At 41.6% G+C, this 17,506-nt stretch overlaps 1 protein-coding gene across 3 annotated transcripts in view; it reads left to right on the top strand.

Annotated features, from left to right (window-relative positions):
- STOX2 (storkhead box 2) overlaps positions 1-17,506 on the top strand; it is a 101,497-nt gene that overhangs the window by 56,338 nt on the left and 27,653 nt on the right. The window contains exon 1 of one of the 3 annotated variants that reach the window (XM_012784978.3): positions 1-17,506. This exon is cut by the window's left edge and continues 26,287 nt beyond it. The exons of the other annotated variants lie outside the window; for them this stretch is intronic. Coding sequence (XP_012640432.1) covers positions 17,482-17,506 — 25 coding nt within the window. The 5' untranslated portion in view covers positions 1-17,481. 3 annotated transcript variants of the gene reach the window in all.

Below are 17,506 nucleotides of genomic sequence, written 5' to 3'. Positions count from 1 at the left end.
TTAGGGCAAACAGTGAGGGGACTCAGTTAAAAAATAAACTGGTTGGTACAACATTAAGAAAATTGCTAAAAGCCAATGTGAGTTGAAAAGCAAATGTTAATACTTTTTAATAATCAAAAAGATTTCAGGGTGGGTAACACTTTGCCTTCCAAACTCTGGCTGTCACAGGTGGGGTAAGGAAATGGATTTAGGATGTGTATTAGGATGATAAATAGCTATGCCCCTTCCCCTCCTGCCTGCCTGAAATCTAGTCCAAGAGCTCTCAGGCTTTTGGACTTAACATACCAAGAACACTTCAATAAAATTTCTGTGGACCAACATAAGATCGCCAACTTTTAGTTCTGGCAAGATAGTTTTTTAAAAAATTGTCATCTCCTGGCTGGGTGTGGTGGCTCACACCTGTAATCCTAGCACTTTGGGAGGCCAAGATGGGAAGGTTACTTGAGGCCAGGTATTCGAGACCAGCTTGAGGAAGAGTGCAACCTCGGCTCTACAAAAAGAAAGAGAAAAATTAGCCAGGTGTGGTCGTGCACACCTGTAATCCCAGCTACTCGGGAGGCTGAGGCAGGAGGGTTCCTTGAGCCCAGGAGTTTGAGGTTGCTGTGAGCTAGGCTGATGCCACTGCATACTGATCCCGGGTGACAGAGTAAGACCCTGTCTCAAAAAAAAAAAAAACACCACAAAAACTATAATCTCTTATCACTATTACTGCATTCAAAGAGAAGACAGTAAATATACACACATGCACACATAAACAAAAAAGAAGAGCATAATAAAAGATAATTTTTTAATCAAGCCAAATTATCTTTATGAAAATTTCTCTGTGTTGTCTTATTTTTTCCTTTTTTCATGGTGGACTAGTGAAATAATTGTCCACACAAGCACAGATCTACTGGTCAGGACCTGCAAAGTAGTGGTCTAGCTGTTGTCGTCTCTGTGCCAGGTGACCAGCCCAGGGCAGCTTGGGAGACAGAAATCCTGCCACCTCCGCTGCAGCTAACCCAGGGCTGAAAAGACCGACTCTTTTTCCTGACCACTTCGTGGCCCCAAGCCCGTTTATCAAAAGGATCTTTGTTGCCAGGGCATTTTTTTTCTTATTTTGGAAAGTAGGTTGGGTTGGGGGAGGGTGAGAATAGAAAGGATAAAAGGTAAATAGTATAACACAAGAAGGTGACGTTTTAAAATACTTAAAATGATTAAGTACATATGACTTTAAGCTGTATAGGCAAGAGTGTTTTAGATTCTAGCATAAAGTAATAGGATATGGTATCACATGGGGAATAATGTCTTTCTTCATCAGTTGTTTGTTCTTAAAACAAGCCTTTTATGAGGTGTGGAACTTCACAGAGGCCAGTTTTGCTATTCCTACGAGGACCGACTGCATTATTACAAAGTATGAATGTGGTGGACATGTTGATTTTGGGAAGTTAACAGAAAAATGTACTAATCCGAACAGATCATTAAGAGGACGCTCCGCTTCATCAGCGTGTGTGTTATTTGGACAGACATTAACAACTTGATGTGGCAGTGACCTATCAGCAAGGAAAGGGATAAAAAGGTAAAATGTGGAAGGAAGAAAATGCGCCACTATTCTTTTCTTATAAAAGAGTTTGTGACAACTTTTGTTGATAAATTTTGTAACTTCAGAATTATTTTCTATTATCAGCTTAATATTCAGAAACATTTACTTTTTAAAAATTAGTTTGATTTGTAATTATTCCTGATATATTAACTCTGGTCTTATAATTTTCAGGCTTGTAGGTTCTAGATGTTACATTTACATATTTGGGTGTTGGGAAAACTGTTGATTTAGGATCATAGATCTGAACAAGCCGAAGTATAAAGGGGGTGATCAATCCCCCGTCCTCCTCTCAGTATAGACTGTGCCACATTGCTCTTGGCCCAGACATGAGAAAATACTTTATACCATGCTTACAGCTCTCTCAGTCTGTAGCTGCGTGTATGTGTGTGTGCGTGTGCGCACATGTGTGTGTGTGTGTGTGTGTGTGTAGTTTCAGCTAAATTTTCTGTCTGGAGTTTGAGTTAGAAGTCAGCTTTGATTCACTTTATGATATCTCATGGCTTCAGTCAAACAGTGTTTTTTTTTTTTTTTTTTTTTTTTTTTGAGACAGAGTCTCGCTTTGTTGTCCAGGCTAGAGTGAGTGCCGTGGCGTCAGCCTAGCTCACAGCAACCTCAAACTCCTGGGCTCAAGCAATCCTCCTGCCTCAGCCTCCCGAGTAGCTGGGACTACAGGCATGCGCCACCATGCCCGGCTAATTTTTTCTATATATATTTTTAGTTGGCTAATTAATTTCTTTCTGTTTTAAATAGAGATGGGGTCTCGCTCAGGCTGGTTTTGAACTCCGGACCTTGAGCAATCTGCCGGCCTCGGCCCCCCAGAGTGCTAGGATTACAGGCATGAGCCACCGCACCCGGCAAACAGTGGTGTTAAGTGTAGTATTTCTGGTGTCTCCAGTAGCTTTTGCCCTCTGAAGATCTGTCAGCGATGTACAAACTGATAATTCGGTCTCACTGACTCCCCAGTCACTGGGTGTTTTCCCAGTTGGGTGGGGAGATGTGGGACAGCCTCACTGTGCCCAGCAGACCAAGCACAGTCTGTCACCCTGAGAAACAGCCCTGGGGACCCCATTCTTTGGCCTGGGCCGCATCACTGTCCCCACCAGACCCTTGCCTAAGTGTATCCTTAAATGTCTTGGGGAAGTCACACAGAAGGAAGGGCAGTCCACACATGCACAAGGAAAAGATTTGGGTGACTCCCACTAACAGCAGGAGGCCACCTCCATGAAGCAGTTGGGGTTGAGCAGCCTTCTTCTCGGCCTTCACTCCATCCCCCACTAAAGCGCTGCTGCCAGTAGTCAGAAATGAAAACCCTCGTTTGGGTTGAGCAGGAAAGTTTATCCATCATACATAATAAAATGTATGCTTTTCTAGAAAAATCTGCTCCTACTGCATATACAACCTTCAGATTTTACTCTCTAATAGAGTAGAATTATAAATCTACATCGCCCATTCATCATGCTGTCTCCTCAAGATTTCTGTTCAACAGGCATTTCGCTGTCCTACTCTGAATAGGCTGCCCTAGCACGACATGTTAATGTATATGATATAAACGTTGCCTTCTTAGAGCTGTTATTAATGTAACCATTGGGTCATATCCCCCAGCGAGAAGGCTATTAGAATTTTGGGAGTCAAGTTATTTATGAATGGAAGTACAATTGTTGAGATGAAATGTTTGAGGGTTTTGTTTTTGATGGAATTTTTCGTGTAGAGTATAGAAGCCAATTATGCTCATATGGTGAACATATTTTAGTGATACTCCTCTAGGGACCACAAATACCAACAGACTAGTAAAAATAGGAGGGTTGAACATTCTTGAGTTAAAATCTCAGGCCATACTTGTTTCTCGTCTCAGTTGTAATGGCCTCAGCCAGGCCTAAGGAAGGAGTCTTTGAAAGCACCCACCACTTCTGTATGTGTAGTGTAGACAGAGAGGGTCACAGAGGGAGGCACTGGCCTCAGTAATTACATTTGATGCTAATTATCTGGTTTGTGGGTGGTGTGGGTACCTCATTTCTCCTGGTTCACCTAACACTGATGACAAAGCTCATTACTATCTATGCCAGAGGGTGGACTTGGGGAAAGAAAGAACAGCACTCTTGTCAATCAGTTTGGCTTCTCATTAGTAACTGTAAAGGAAATACTGTGCCAAAAAGGCCAGAACCACAAAAAAGGAGGTAACTTTTAATTAGCCACGTCTATCCACCATTATCACAGAGGTGGGAGAAGGGGGAGTGTTTGGTATGTGGGAAATGGATGAACTGAAATGGTATCTTTTTGAGGCTGAAATAAAACTTAAAAAAAAAAAAATCTTAATTGCATCAGCCCTCAAAGTACGTCTTTATAAAAGGAAAACATAGACCAAAGTGAACATGTGTGCTTCTCCTATTAACAGTGCAATTCAGACAATAAAAAGCAATTATGGATTCTGCTTCTAAGCAAGATGGAGCAAGCACACTTCACTCTGGCTCTCCGCCTGCATACAGCTGTAGACCCTGGACAGAATGCGTGGAGCAGCCCTCTGAGGACGCTAAAAAATATTAATAAATGGTCGCAGGTACATTGGGGAAGAAGAGCAGGATTGGAAGAACTACCAGACTGGTTATGAGTATCCTGTTCTGCCAACCTCTGGTATTACCTGGTATAGACACGAAAGTAGCCCAGATCACACTGGTGTGGACTGAAAGATCTTCTGGAGAAGCCCTCATTTTCTGACCCGAGGAACTGGAAAGTAGACTACTAACATAGAGTGAGTAGGAGAAGTCAATGTTTTCATTCTTACCCTTCCCAACCCACAGCCAGTCCTGCAGAGTCACAGTGGCAGCAGGGGCTAGGCAGGCATCTGAAACTGTGAGGGTAGGAGAATCTATTCTGATGAGAGGAACTGTGGTCCCAAGGGCAGGGGGCGAATCCCCATTGCTTTCCCCTGTCTTTCTTGTCCTCCCACCACTTGGCACCAGACTGAGATGCAGTTGCTAGAAGTACATGACTGAGCAAGGTAGCTGAAGCCCCAGCATTCTGGCAGAAGGACCATGAAAGGAGCCCCTAGGGAACTGGAAAGTGTTGGGGAGATCACAGAGAGGATCAAGAGAGCTATTGCATAAAATATTGTATGAAGTCCTGGACTTGCTTCCGAGCTGTGCATGTTTGGATCTGACTCTAAGTAGCATTACAAACGCTTTGAGAGGTGAAATATGAACTAGACCACCACGCAGGTCCCAGACTGACCACTGAATGGTATACATGTGGGGCAGATGTCCTACAAAGCACTGTAAAGGCTTTGAGCACGGAACTGGCATTCAACTAATAAGAGGTGGTTTGGAAATTGTAGCCTGAAGTTAACCATGTTGATCACTTACTTTAAAAGAAAATACAACATTGTCCTTAGGATTTAAAGACTCAGCCTCCCATACTGTTATAATCCACATTAGTCAAAATTATTTAGCATATTAAGAATGAGGATAATGTTAATTTGTATGATAAAGGACAATTAACAGTTGCAAATACTGAGGTGTCACAGGTATTGGAATTATCAAACAAAGACATTAAATCAGCTCTTCTAATCATGATCTCAAAAGTGTGTGATAGAAGATATAAATAAGGACTTTAGAACTGAAATATATAATAATCAAAATTTAAAATTTATGAATGGGCTCAATCACAGAATGAAGATAATAGAAGAGTCAGTAGACTTCAGGATAGATTAATAGAAATTATTCAATCTCAACAACAGAGAAAAAAAGATTAAAAAATAAATAAACAGAGCTTCAGGGATGTGTGGAATGATACTAAAAATATCCAATGTTTGTTTCATCAAAGTTACAGAAACAGTGAGGTTTGGAAAAATATTTGAAGAAATAATGACTGAAAACTAAGTTTGGTAAAAGACATTAGCTTTCAGATTCAAGAAGCTGAAGAAACCTAAACAGGATAGATTCAAAGAAATCTATACTCTGACATGTCATAAACTCCTGAAAACTAAAGAAAGAAAAATCTTGAAAGCAAATAAAGAAAAATGATACATAGCATGTATGGCATGTAATAGAACAGATTGAATGACTGCAGATTTTTTCATTAGAAACTACAAAGGCCAGAATGAAGTGGAACAATATTTTCAAAATATCCAGTGAAGTATCCTTTAGATATGAAGTTAAAATAATGGACTTCTAAGATAAAAGAAAACTAAATTAATTCACTGCCAGAAGAATTGCTCTAAAAGAAATACAGATGGACAGAAAAGTATACTAGAGGAAAACTTGGAACATCAAGAATAAAGGAAAAGCAACAATGCTAAATATCTGGGTAAATCTAATTAATTATTAAGTTTTTAAAAATATGTATAATGATGGAAAGCAAATATTGTAGCATTAATAGTTTTCAGTATATGTACAATTACACAAATGGTAACTGTAACAGAAAAGGGGGAAGGTAAAAGAACCAATATGGTGGTAAGATTTACTACTTAAAGTAGTAAAATATTAATTCTAAGTAGATTGTGAAAAGTTAAGTATATATACTGCAATGTCTATAGCATCAACTAAAACACTATACAGAGAAATATATTAAAAACTCAATAGATAAACTAGAATACTACAAATATTTAAATAATCTAAATGATAGCAGGAAAGGAAAAACAGGAACAAAATGAGGGAAGAAACAAAATAAATAATACATGGTAGAGCTAAATCTAAAAATATAAATAATTACATTAAATGTAAATGATCCAAACATAACAAATAACAAAAATTGAGAGAATGGATTTTTTAAGCGACTTAAGGATATGCTATCTACATGTAATACATTTTAAATATAATGATATGAATATGTTAAAAGTAAAAGGTAAAAAGATACACCATGCAAACACTGATCAGAAGAAAGCCAGAATGGCCATGTTAGTATCAGAAAAAGTAGACTTCAAAGCAAGAAAATTACCAGGGATAAAGAGGAACATTACATAAAGAAAAATGGGTGCGTTCACCAAGTTAACATAACAAGCATAAAAAAATGTATGTACCTAACAGCAGTGTTTCAAAGTACATGAAACAGAATAGCGCTGAAAGGAGAAATGGATGATTATAGTTGGGGATTTCAGTAGAGCTCTCTCAATTACTACAAGAACAAGTAAATTGCAAACCAATAAGGGTATGGAAAAACTAAACAATACTATTAAGCAACTTGACCTGATTGATATTTATAAAATGTTCCTATCCCAAATAACAGAATACACATTTCTTTCAAATCCTCAGGGAACATTTACAAAGATAGATAATAGCCCAAGACATAAAACAAACCTATAAACTGTTAAAAGAATTGAAGTCATCCAAAGTTGTTCTCTTACCTTAATGAAAATTTAACTAGAAATCAACAATTGATAAGTCTCTAAGTACTAGGAAATTAAACAACATGCTTCTAAGTAATACATGGATCAAAGAGAAAGTCTCAGAGAAAATATAAAATATTTTGAAGTGAACAAAATTGAAAGTACAGTATGCCATATTGTATATGAAGCAGCTAAAGCATGGCTTAGAGGGGGAAATATGTAAGATTAAATGCTTGTGTTAGAAAAGAAAAAATCTGTAATGAATAATCTAAGCTTTCACCTAAAGGAACTAGAAAAAGAAGAGCGAAATAATTCCAAAGCAAGCGGAAGGAAGGATATAATAAAGATAAGAGTAGATATTAATGAATTTGAAAACAAAAATAATGGAGAAAATCAATAAAGTAAAAAGCTGATTCTTTAAAAATATCAATGAAATTGATAAGCCTCTACCCATATTGACAAGGAACTAAGACACAAATTATCAATATAAGGAGTGAAAGAGGTTATACCATTATAGTCCCCATAGAAATGTAGCAAGTAAATGCCACAAATAGCTTCATGCATATAAATTCAACAATTTAGATGAAATGGACCAATTCCTAGAAAGAACAAGCTACCAAACTCACCCAAAAAGAATAGATTGCCTGAATAGTTCTGTATCTTTTCAGTTCCTTTCATTTATAGCTAAAACTTTATTTTAAAAAACTCAAAAAACAAAAACAAAAAACCTTCAGATCTGGATGGTTTTACTGGAGTATTCTACCAAATGTTTATGGAAGAAATAATGCCACCAATTCTATATGATCTCTTTCAAAAAGCAGAAGAAGGGGTAACACTTCCCAACTTACTTTATGAAGCTAGGATTATCCTGATACCCAAAGACAGTACAATAAAAGAAAACTACAGACCAATGTCTTTTATGGACATAGATGTCAAAATCTTCCACGAATATTAAAAAATTGAATCCAGGAATATATAAAAAGAATAATGAATGAAGACCAAGTGGAGTTAGCCTCAGAATACAAGGCTAATTTAGCATTTGAAAATCAGTTGATGTAATCTACCACATTAAAGAAGAAAAAACACATGATAATAACAACTGATTCAGAAACAGCAATGAACAAACTCCAACATTCATGATAAAAGGCTCTTAACAATCTAGGAATACAAGGCAACTTCCTTGGCCTGACAAAGAACATCTACAAAAATCTGCAGCTAACATACTCAATGGTGAAAGACTACATATTCTTTCTTTAATACTGGGAGGAGGGCAAGGATGCCCACTTTCACCATTCCTATTCTCATCATCCTGGAATGTCTAGCCATTGGAATAAGACAAGAAAAAAGAAATGGAAGGCTTACAAGTTGTATTAAAGCTGTCCCTATTTGCAAACAACTCAACTGACCATGTAGAAAATCCCAAGAAACTTAAAAAAAGTTCCTAGAACTGCATTGGCAGTCAGATTGCAAAACTGTATAGCCAGTTCAGTGTTTTCTTGGGAAGTTAAATATATCCTTACTGTATGACCTGGCAATCCCATTCCTAGTACATTCAACAACATGGATGAATTTCAACAACATTGTTTTCAGTGAAGGAAGTCAGTCTCAAAAGGTTACCAGCTGTATGTAACCACAACTTTCTGAAATGGCAAAATGGTAGGGAGAAAGAACATACCACAGTGGTTCCAGGGATTAAGAATGTATACGGCACAGTAAGAGGGTGTTTCCTGGGTGATAGAACTGTTCTATATATATGACTATGTTCTGATCGTGATGGCGATGAGATGAATCTACATGTCTTAAAATTCGTAGAACTTCAACATCAAAAAGTTATCTATTTTGTATATTTGAATTTTTAGAATTATGTTAAAAAATATAGGTTTTCATGGTAAAATTGAATGGTACCTGGTTTTCTTGTGATTGCTTCTAATTACTTAGACCGATACTGTCCAGTAGAACTTGATGACAGAAATATTCTATGTCTGTTCTGTCCAATATGATAAATACTAGCCACATGTAACTATTGAGCACATGGAATAGAGTAACTAATACTTTAATTTTATTTAATTTAGATTAACTTTAAATAGCCACTCATGGCTAGTAGCTACTCTATTGGACAGCACAAATATAGATGATTATATAACCACTGGTCCCAAGCAGCAAAGAAATTCTATTATTTTTATTCATTCATTATGGAGAGATAAAATAAAATATGACTAATTTTTGCTTTTTGACATCAGGATTATGACTTTTTCTAGTTTTATAAACACTTTATTAATAAAGTGCGTGATCTGACTGCCAAGAGACGCTATGTGCAGGTGTCACTGAAGATCGACTTGACATACTCAGAGATGTTAGTGACTAAGTAGTAGTTTGTGACTAGTAGTTGTGTGTGGCATTGATGGTGGAGAGGAGACCAACGCCCAAATAATGTTTCTTTCTAATTTTGAATCTGCAAATATTAGGCCGTTTTAGGTGCTGAAAATACAGTGGTGCACGCAACAGTCTGGATCCAGTTCTCACTCTGGTCGGGAGGAAATAGACATCGCGAGTTGGTTTCAGGGTACATTGAGGTGTCAGGAAAGCAGCGTGTTGGCGGTCCCTGCAGACTAACTGAAGCGAGTGGGATAGCAGCTTCCCCCTGCAGGCCAGTGTTGTCGGGGCCGTAAGAAGTTCAAATTCAACCTGGCCATGGCGAGTTCAGCTTTGGGATGAGAATGTTTGGCCAGTATTTCTTTACTTTGCACTCCGTCTGGACTTTGTTTGGAGTAATTTTTTTCCTCTTATTCATCGTTTTTTTTTTTTCCCCCTTGGAAGTATTGTGATACCTTCTTTTCATGTGTGTTTACTTTTCATTCCTCAGTTAATTGGAAGCACCTTGAGGTCAGAGGTTAGTTCTATAGCTATGTCTCCTTTTTAAAAATAAGGCAGGCTTTGCAACCTGTGTATTTTTTTCCTGATTCCATCTTGCAGAGGAGGAATGCAACCCACAGAGAGGGTAACTTGGCCATAATTAAATAAGCCAGTGATAAAGTAATTCAGTTTCTCAGCTCTTTGACCTTATAACTAATTCCAGCTAAAAGAGCTCTGGGATTCAATAGTGGTATATCTTTAAAGCAACAGAAATACTGGTGATAGTTTTGAAAACTAATTGGGAAATATTATTTTGGGGTATATTTTCACATGTAGTTGCTGCTTCTCAAATTGGGGGCATATTTGCCCCAAGGGATTGAGGCCCAACACTGGCTAGTTTGTACAACCTCAGGATAAACGTGGAGGGTCTCTCTGAAGGGTCAGTTCACTTGTAAGTTTTGGAAATTAATGCTGGATGGTGTTCAGTGTAAAAAGAAAAAAGTTTGAAATTTTTACTATTAGGACACACAGGGATCTATTACAGAATAGAATGCGTTGCTTGCATGAATTTCAGGGAGTCTTAACAGTAGAGTCTTATTTTTTTCCTCCTGTGTATCATGGGCTTTGGACACACCATCACCACCCTCTGCAATTGAAAATACTGGGCAGAAACAACTGAGATATACTCAGGTGTGTTTTAGCTCAGTAGGTTGGAAATGAACAGTTCACAGATGCAAATGCTATTGTAATAAAATTACAATGGAGAAGGGTAACATTTCATTTTTCCACGCTTTCCCATAGTTTTCTTACTGTTTAATATTAAAACAACAAATTTAGAGTCTGGCTTTTTAACCCAAAACTTGCAGGCTCTCAGTTGTTCTCATTTTACTTTCATCTTTTCCTTCCCCGTCTTCTTGTGATGTTGATTGGAAGAACTGAGGGCAGACGAATCATTTATATTAATGCCATAGGGTAGTGTGGAAAGTTGGATATCTGTGTACTTAATTAACAATTTCTTGTCCAAAGGACATCTGGAGAAGACTTAGAGTTTACCTTTCTTTTCCTAATAATATATTTTACAAAGTGGGGGGAGTAGTGCAGAGATGTCTGCACTGAGCCTCGGGAGACCTGGGTGCTAGTCCTGGCTCTGCTGACTCTGTAACCTTGGGCAAGTCACCTCCCCTCTTTGGGCTCCAGGATTATCTTTGATAAAATGATAATGTACTGTGTGACTTTCACTGTCTCCATTAGCTCTAAAGTGCAGTTATTCTACGCTCCCGATACTAGGACAGATCCAAAGACTTTTGAGAATTATTAATAGTAAGTAACAGAATTGCCATGTTCTTCACTTCATGTTCATACTGATGCTTTCTCATACTTATAGGGACACTGAGTGTATTTGTTCTTTAAATATTTAGTTTCCTTGCATATACAGTGTTGCATCTTAGCCAACTTTAATTGAAACCGTTTCTTCCACCATTACAAAAATGCACTTAACTCAGTAAATCCTGGGCTATAATGGCCCTGAAAACTTTGGAACTTTCTGTTTTTGAAATTGCTTTCATTGAATTTTTAATTTGTGTATTTTTTAAATCGTTTTTTGTGCAACCAGGAAAGTCTTATCCGTTATCAGTGCCCAGGGACTTTTATTTCAAGAATTTCTCCTCTTCCCTTTATTTCTCAGTTTGAACTAATATTCTACCCTGGGCACTACTCCAAATGTCAGGCTACTACTATAGCACAGGTAGTCTTTTGGGTAGACTCTGGGCAAGCAGTGTTAGTTGAATTGTGATAGTCTTAGAAATGCATTTCTGATAGTATACTAATGTTCCATGCTGGAAATTTTGGATAGTAGTTTTGTGAAGTAGAAAAGTGTCTCCTCTCTCTCTCTGTTTCTTTTTTTTTTTTTTTGAGACAGAGTCTCACTTTGTTGCCCAGGCTAGAGTGAGTGCCGTGGCATTAGCCTGGCTCACAGCAACCTCAAACTCCTGGGCTCAGCGATCCTACTGCCTCAGCCTCCCGAGTACTTGGGACTACAGGCATGCGCCACCATGCCCGGCTAATTTTTTGTATATATATTTTTAGTTGGTCAATTAATTTATTTCTATTTTTGGTAGAGACGGGGTCTCGCTCAGGCTGGTTTCGAACTCCTGCCCTTGAGCAATCCGCCCCCCTCGGCCTCCCAAAGTGCTAGGATTACAGGCGTGAGCCACCACGCCCGGCCTCTCTCTCTGTTTCTTTCTTTACATCATGTACACAGCCTTTCACAACAGGCTGTTTTCCTTGTCTTTGATAATTACCTTCTCCCTTTCCATACATCCCATACCCCGTTGCCAGAGTAACCTAAACATTCAGCATCTTGTCTTTAATGTCTTTCTTCACATATGCAGGATCTTATCCCAGCCCGACTGACTCTTTGGCTTTCTTTCTACCAGTGTCCTTCGTAGATGCCCCCATCCCGGCCGCGCTGAATAGCCCGCCGGCCGTTCCGCGGAGCACCCTGGCCTTTCTAGCCGCGTCGCGCCTGTCCATACTGCATTCTGCCTGGAAAGACATTCCCATCGTCTCTCTTCCTACGCCTTTACTCACCCTCCCGTGGGGCCACCTCTGCTCCTCCGCCTTGCTGATTCCCACCACCTTCCTTGACGTTGCGTTGTCATAGCAGAAACAGCCATCTCCTCTGTCCCCTGGTCCTCGCTCCCTCTCTGCCTGGAATGACATTGATGTTGGCGCCGAGCTGTGAGGAGAGGCGCTGTGACTTGTTCTCCTTGGTGCTGGCCCTGGCAACCAGCATAGCCTCTTGCATGTTGTTATTTAATAGGTATCTGCTGACTCGCACGTAGCTGTGGTGGGATATTGTCACAGACTAGGACCGAAGGGCAGAGAATCCTGGCATCACTGAGTCCGAGCGAAGTCCTCGGGGAAGCACCGCCTGGCCATACTGTCAGCATCTCTGTCCTCCCGCGAGCTGCCATAATAGCTTATAGGGAATGGCTTTTGGAGAATGGGGGTGTCATGCATCTTGGGGAGGAGACTTTCGAAGGGCCATAACAAATGCCAGGTGAAGTTCATTACAAATACAAGGTGGGTCATTTTCTTACCCATCAAAGACTGTCCTCAGTCTGCTCCCGGGCCACCCTTCTCACCGCCTCTCTCCTTCCACTGCCAGTGTGAACCCGCAGCCCCAGGCAGGCCTGCCTGTGGCTCCCCACCTTCTCCCACCAACTCCTCCCGGCCTGGGCTCATGCGTCCTCTCTGCAGATCATTCATTCATTCATTCATTCATTCATTCATTCATTCATTCATTCCTCCAGCACATTATTTACTGGGGGCCTGCTATTGGCGAGGCACTTTTTCAGGAATACAGCTGTAAACACAAAACATGCAAACCCCTCCTCACAGAGCCTCTGTTCTGACATGCTGCCCTTTCTCTCCACCTGCCCAGATGCTAGGACAAGTTTGCTTTCCCCGGAAGCCGTTCCTGGCTGCTTCAAGCCTGATTCTTTTCTCCTGAATCCTTGGGAGTACCTGTTCCCTGTTCCTCCCCTTTGACAGACACTGCCTTGTATTCTTTGCCCTATTTATGTGACTATTTCATCTCCTCACGTGCATTTTAAGCTTTTTGAAGGCAGGGACCATGTCATTTGTTCATGAAAAGCTTGTGTGCCAAAGTATATACCCTGCATTATGTAGACTCCCTTAACCATGTTTACCTTCCCAAACTGACCACAGGGCTTTGCCACGAGGCACCCAATAAATGATTTTAATTGATTTAAGGGCATTTATTGCGTTTTGCTTTTGCAAGTGCAGCAGCTCCAAGACTGCGCAAGACCCGTTAGTCATTAGAGCGTTCATTAAGATCCCGCATGACTGTGTCACTATGTGGTGCTTCTATTTAATCCACTGCCAATTCCAGTCAAGTGCCAAGCACAACCTCTGCCCACACCTCATCAACTGAGCAAATCACCTCTGCGATACCCTGTATGATGTTTGTAAATCTTTACTGTAACACCGAAGCTGTTATTAAAAGGAGCAAGAGGGACCGGGGGAGGAGGAGGACTGCTAATTACGGCTGTGTTTGGTTCTTAGGCGTCTCTCTGCATCTTAAACGCCAGTGGGCCTCTCTTGCCTTTATTTCTGAGTTGAGGGGTGCCCACCAGAAACCCACCCTGCTGTTAGCAGGGCAGCAAGAGGAGCTCGTGGTTATGGTTGTGCCTGGTCATTTACACCCTTCCGCGTGGCCACTCGGTCAGTGCGGCGGGAGCGCTCACGGAAGCCGGCAGCAACGGCTTCTACGGAAGAGACCCCACCTGCAAACTGAACCTCGTTGGCCCGTGTGCCAAGTAAGCAAATTGGCTTCAAATTAAATTTTAAAATTGAGGTATAGATTTTTAAAAGTGTTTTGTTTGCAGTGGTGGTTTTATTACAACGATCGAGAGGCAGCATGTGTGATAGTTCAATGCACGGGCTCTGGGGCCAGCTGCCTCGGGCTCACCTCCTACCTCTGCGTCTCAGCAGCTGTGCGAGCTCTGGAAGGCAGCCTGTCTCTTCTTCAAACAGGGATCATGACAGGACTTACCTTACCGGGTCCTTGTAAAGATTAAATGCGTTTCTAAACATCGGCACTGTAGCCCGCATATAATGGAAACATGCATGTCTGGATACTAGAAGATTTGAATACGTTTTTATTTGTAATTTTTCATCCCTTTTCTTCTAGTATTTGGTTTTTTGTTTTTTTTTTTAAATTTGTCCACTTATTTAACTTTTTATTTACCATAGAAGAAACTGGAATCTTTAACTGTTGCGAAGTGGTGCAACAGCCTAGAGCTTCCCAGAGGCTCCTCCATTGCCAGGGCTAAAGATATCTATTTAGATCTGAATTTTTCATGCGTTTGTTCCATAGTTACATCATTGCATTCCTAAGGTGTGGGAGCTTATTAGGCGTACTTTCTGACCTCACGGTGACTAGACCATGCCCGGCAGGAATGGGTTGAATTAAGTGATCTTGGTGTGGATTTATAACCAACGACACAGCCAGACTCAGAGGTTGATTAAAGGTGAGCTGAGTGGGCGGGGGGCTGCGGTGCTGGGCCCTGGGCTCGCTCTGGGGCCTGGACGAGGCCCTCGTGGCACATCAGACAGGAGAGGAATCGTGCACTGAATGGGACGATCGGGACCAAACCATTTCTGATCAAGGGTAAAAGGTAAAATGGATGACGTTTTTAAAATGTGCATAAATGAGACCAAATGTTAGTTTAACAGCAGTTAGCGTGGAAAACGTTCTCAGGGCGGTAGCAGCGTGACACTGTAGAGTGCAGAACAGGGAGGGGACAGTGATGCAAGGGCGGGGAACACAGCGGAGGACGCCACGTTGTTCAGCGTGAAGTTGCCACGCCAGAACCAAGTTGAGGGGGGAGCCCAGGAGGGCAGGGGACCTGAAAAGCGTCAGGTGGTTTGGGTGGCGTGGAAGAGGTTTTACTTAATAACGTTCCAGTCGGGTGCATCAGTCCTTCTGTAAATGAGTGTACAGTCTGCATGCTTGGACGTGGAGACCAGGTCATTGTTCGTAGCTGTCCGACAACTGTCAGGCAGAAGGGGGCTGTAGGATTTTGAGCTTCCCGAGGACAGGGTGGGGATCACTGTGTGGGGGTGACGGGAGGGCATATGACGAGGCGTCAGCTCCGTGGGAGGGGCGCTGGAGGACAGGCTGAGTCACAGGAGTTAAGTGAGGATATGTCGCTGGCAGGGTTTTGGCCCAGGGCCCACAGAACCCAGAGATTCGAGGACACCTTACTAAGAGCTTCGGTACATTCTTGCACTTCCCACCTTGGGTTGCTCCCTACACTTTTTGTGCCCATTGTAGCTCAGCTGCTGTATTCACGGGGACGCAGGAGAATGTTCTGTACAAACATCTTGCTAGGCAAATCCATTACTCAGTTCCTGAGTAGGGGAGCATTTATTGGGATCTGTTTGGTTCCTGAGTTGAGATAGCAAAAGGTGCCTGTTTCGGTATGATTTAGGTTGGGAGGATTTTGTCAGTCTTATTTACTAATACAGTAGAATCTCATTCCTTTTTAAATTATTCTTTTTCCTCTCTGGCTCCCATTTTTCTCTGGTTTTTATGTGGTTACTAATCCTCCTTCCGTTCTGTCCTCTCTCTCAACTCCCGCCTCCTCTTCCTCTTGAGATGTTTATGTGTTGCTGCTTGTACTCTAAATAAAGACAAAATGTTTGCTCTGTGGTTCTGCTGAAATAAGTTCCTCTGTTTGCATGTGTGTGTGTATAAATACAACATGTACATGTATATGTATGTGCATGCACGATTGATCCAGTGTGGGGCTAATAATGAGCGTGGTACAATGCAAATGTACAGGACAATGAAAAGGACATTTTTGTGCAGATATGTGATTGATTTTTTGCCATACTGATCTTACACTTAGACATTTTTAAGAAAAAGCAGACAAAACAGCCACATAAAAAACCCTCTGCGTCCTCCCACTCGGTGGGGCTGGAGTTGTGTTGTGAGCTGGGGAGCAGCTCACGCTGTGAGCGAGTTCCTGACATAGTGACCTCATTCCCAACGCCGCCTTTATCGGCGGCAGCAGAAGCTTTACTGGCGGGCGCGGGGCGAGCCGCTCCGCTGCCCGGGCTGCGAGCCTGCCGGCTGTGAGTCGGGAACGATCCAGGCTTGCAAAGACTTGCACGGCAACTGGAATTTATGACAAATAGCTCACTGCAGCTAAACTTTGATCCAGTGTTCAGTAGAACCGCCTGTTACACACAGGAGGGAGATTCGTCCTTCATCACAGCGAAAAGCCAGCCTTAAAAAAAAAAATAGGAAAATGTGTCAGGTCTATAATTACGGACTGGTGAGTATATGACGCTAGATCAATGTTAATGTGAGTGTTCTTTCTTCAAGCATCTGGAGGTATGTGCCCTTTTTGCTGTTTTAATGATGAAAAGATACGAGTTGGTGCTAATGCATGCGGAGGGACCCGGGCCCCCTGGAGAGGAGGACGTGCCCCTTGCAGCCCTGGGCCTGGGGAACATTCTGACCTAGAGTCTCCGCGCTGCACAGACAAAGGAGCCGCACAGACAGACGGAGGTTGTAGCTTTTCTTGGAGCGATGACTCATTCCAGTTCACAAAGGATTCTGGGCAGGGTAGTGAGAAGTCAGGTTGGCTGATCCATCCCTATGACTTCACTTTGCAGAGAACAAGCAGAAGAGGAGTGACACTGCAGATTCCCGGGGCACTGCAGTGGGATGCTGGCCCAGTGCGAGTGGCCGTGATGTGTGGGATGGGCATGGGACAGGATCCCAGTGTTCCGTGCAAATAGGATAAAAGGATGGTAAAGAGGATGCCTTTTTCTTTTTTTCCTTCCTAAAAAAACGTTACCAGCAAAGTGCATTCACAGGGCCTTTTTAAGGTGCTTTTTGCCAGCTTTTGAACAGCACTTGTACCCGTATCTCAAGCCCTGAATTGTAAGAAGAGCTGAGAGTTCTGGAACCCATTTTTAGAAAGTAGATCTGCGAAGGTAAAGTACTGTTGTGTTGCACCGGCCCGCAGTCGCCAGTCTGAAATGTTCATCTAGGACACCATGACTCGAAAGTTTACTCTTTCTTCTTATTACAGATTCTAGGACGTCCGTTTCTGTCACTGGCTCCTTCTTGTGCTTGGATGCAACCCCCTAGCATGCACCAGGCTTTAGCGTCAAAGCTACCTGGGGGATGGAGCCAGTCCAGAAAGGGTCAG

Source organism: Microcebus murinus, chromosome 15 (assembly GCF_040939455.1).
Source record: "Microcebus murinus isolate Inina chromosome 15, M.murinus_Inina_mat1.0, whole genome shotgun sequence".
Taxonomy (NCBI): domain Eukaryota; kingdom Metazoa; phylum Chordata; class Mammalia; order Primates; family Cheirogaleidae; genus Microcebus; species Microcebus murinus.
Note: the sequence above shows the minus strand (reverse complement) of the source record. Positions and strands in the feature narration are given on the sequence as shown.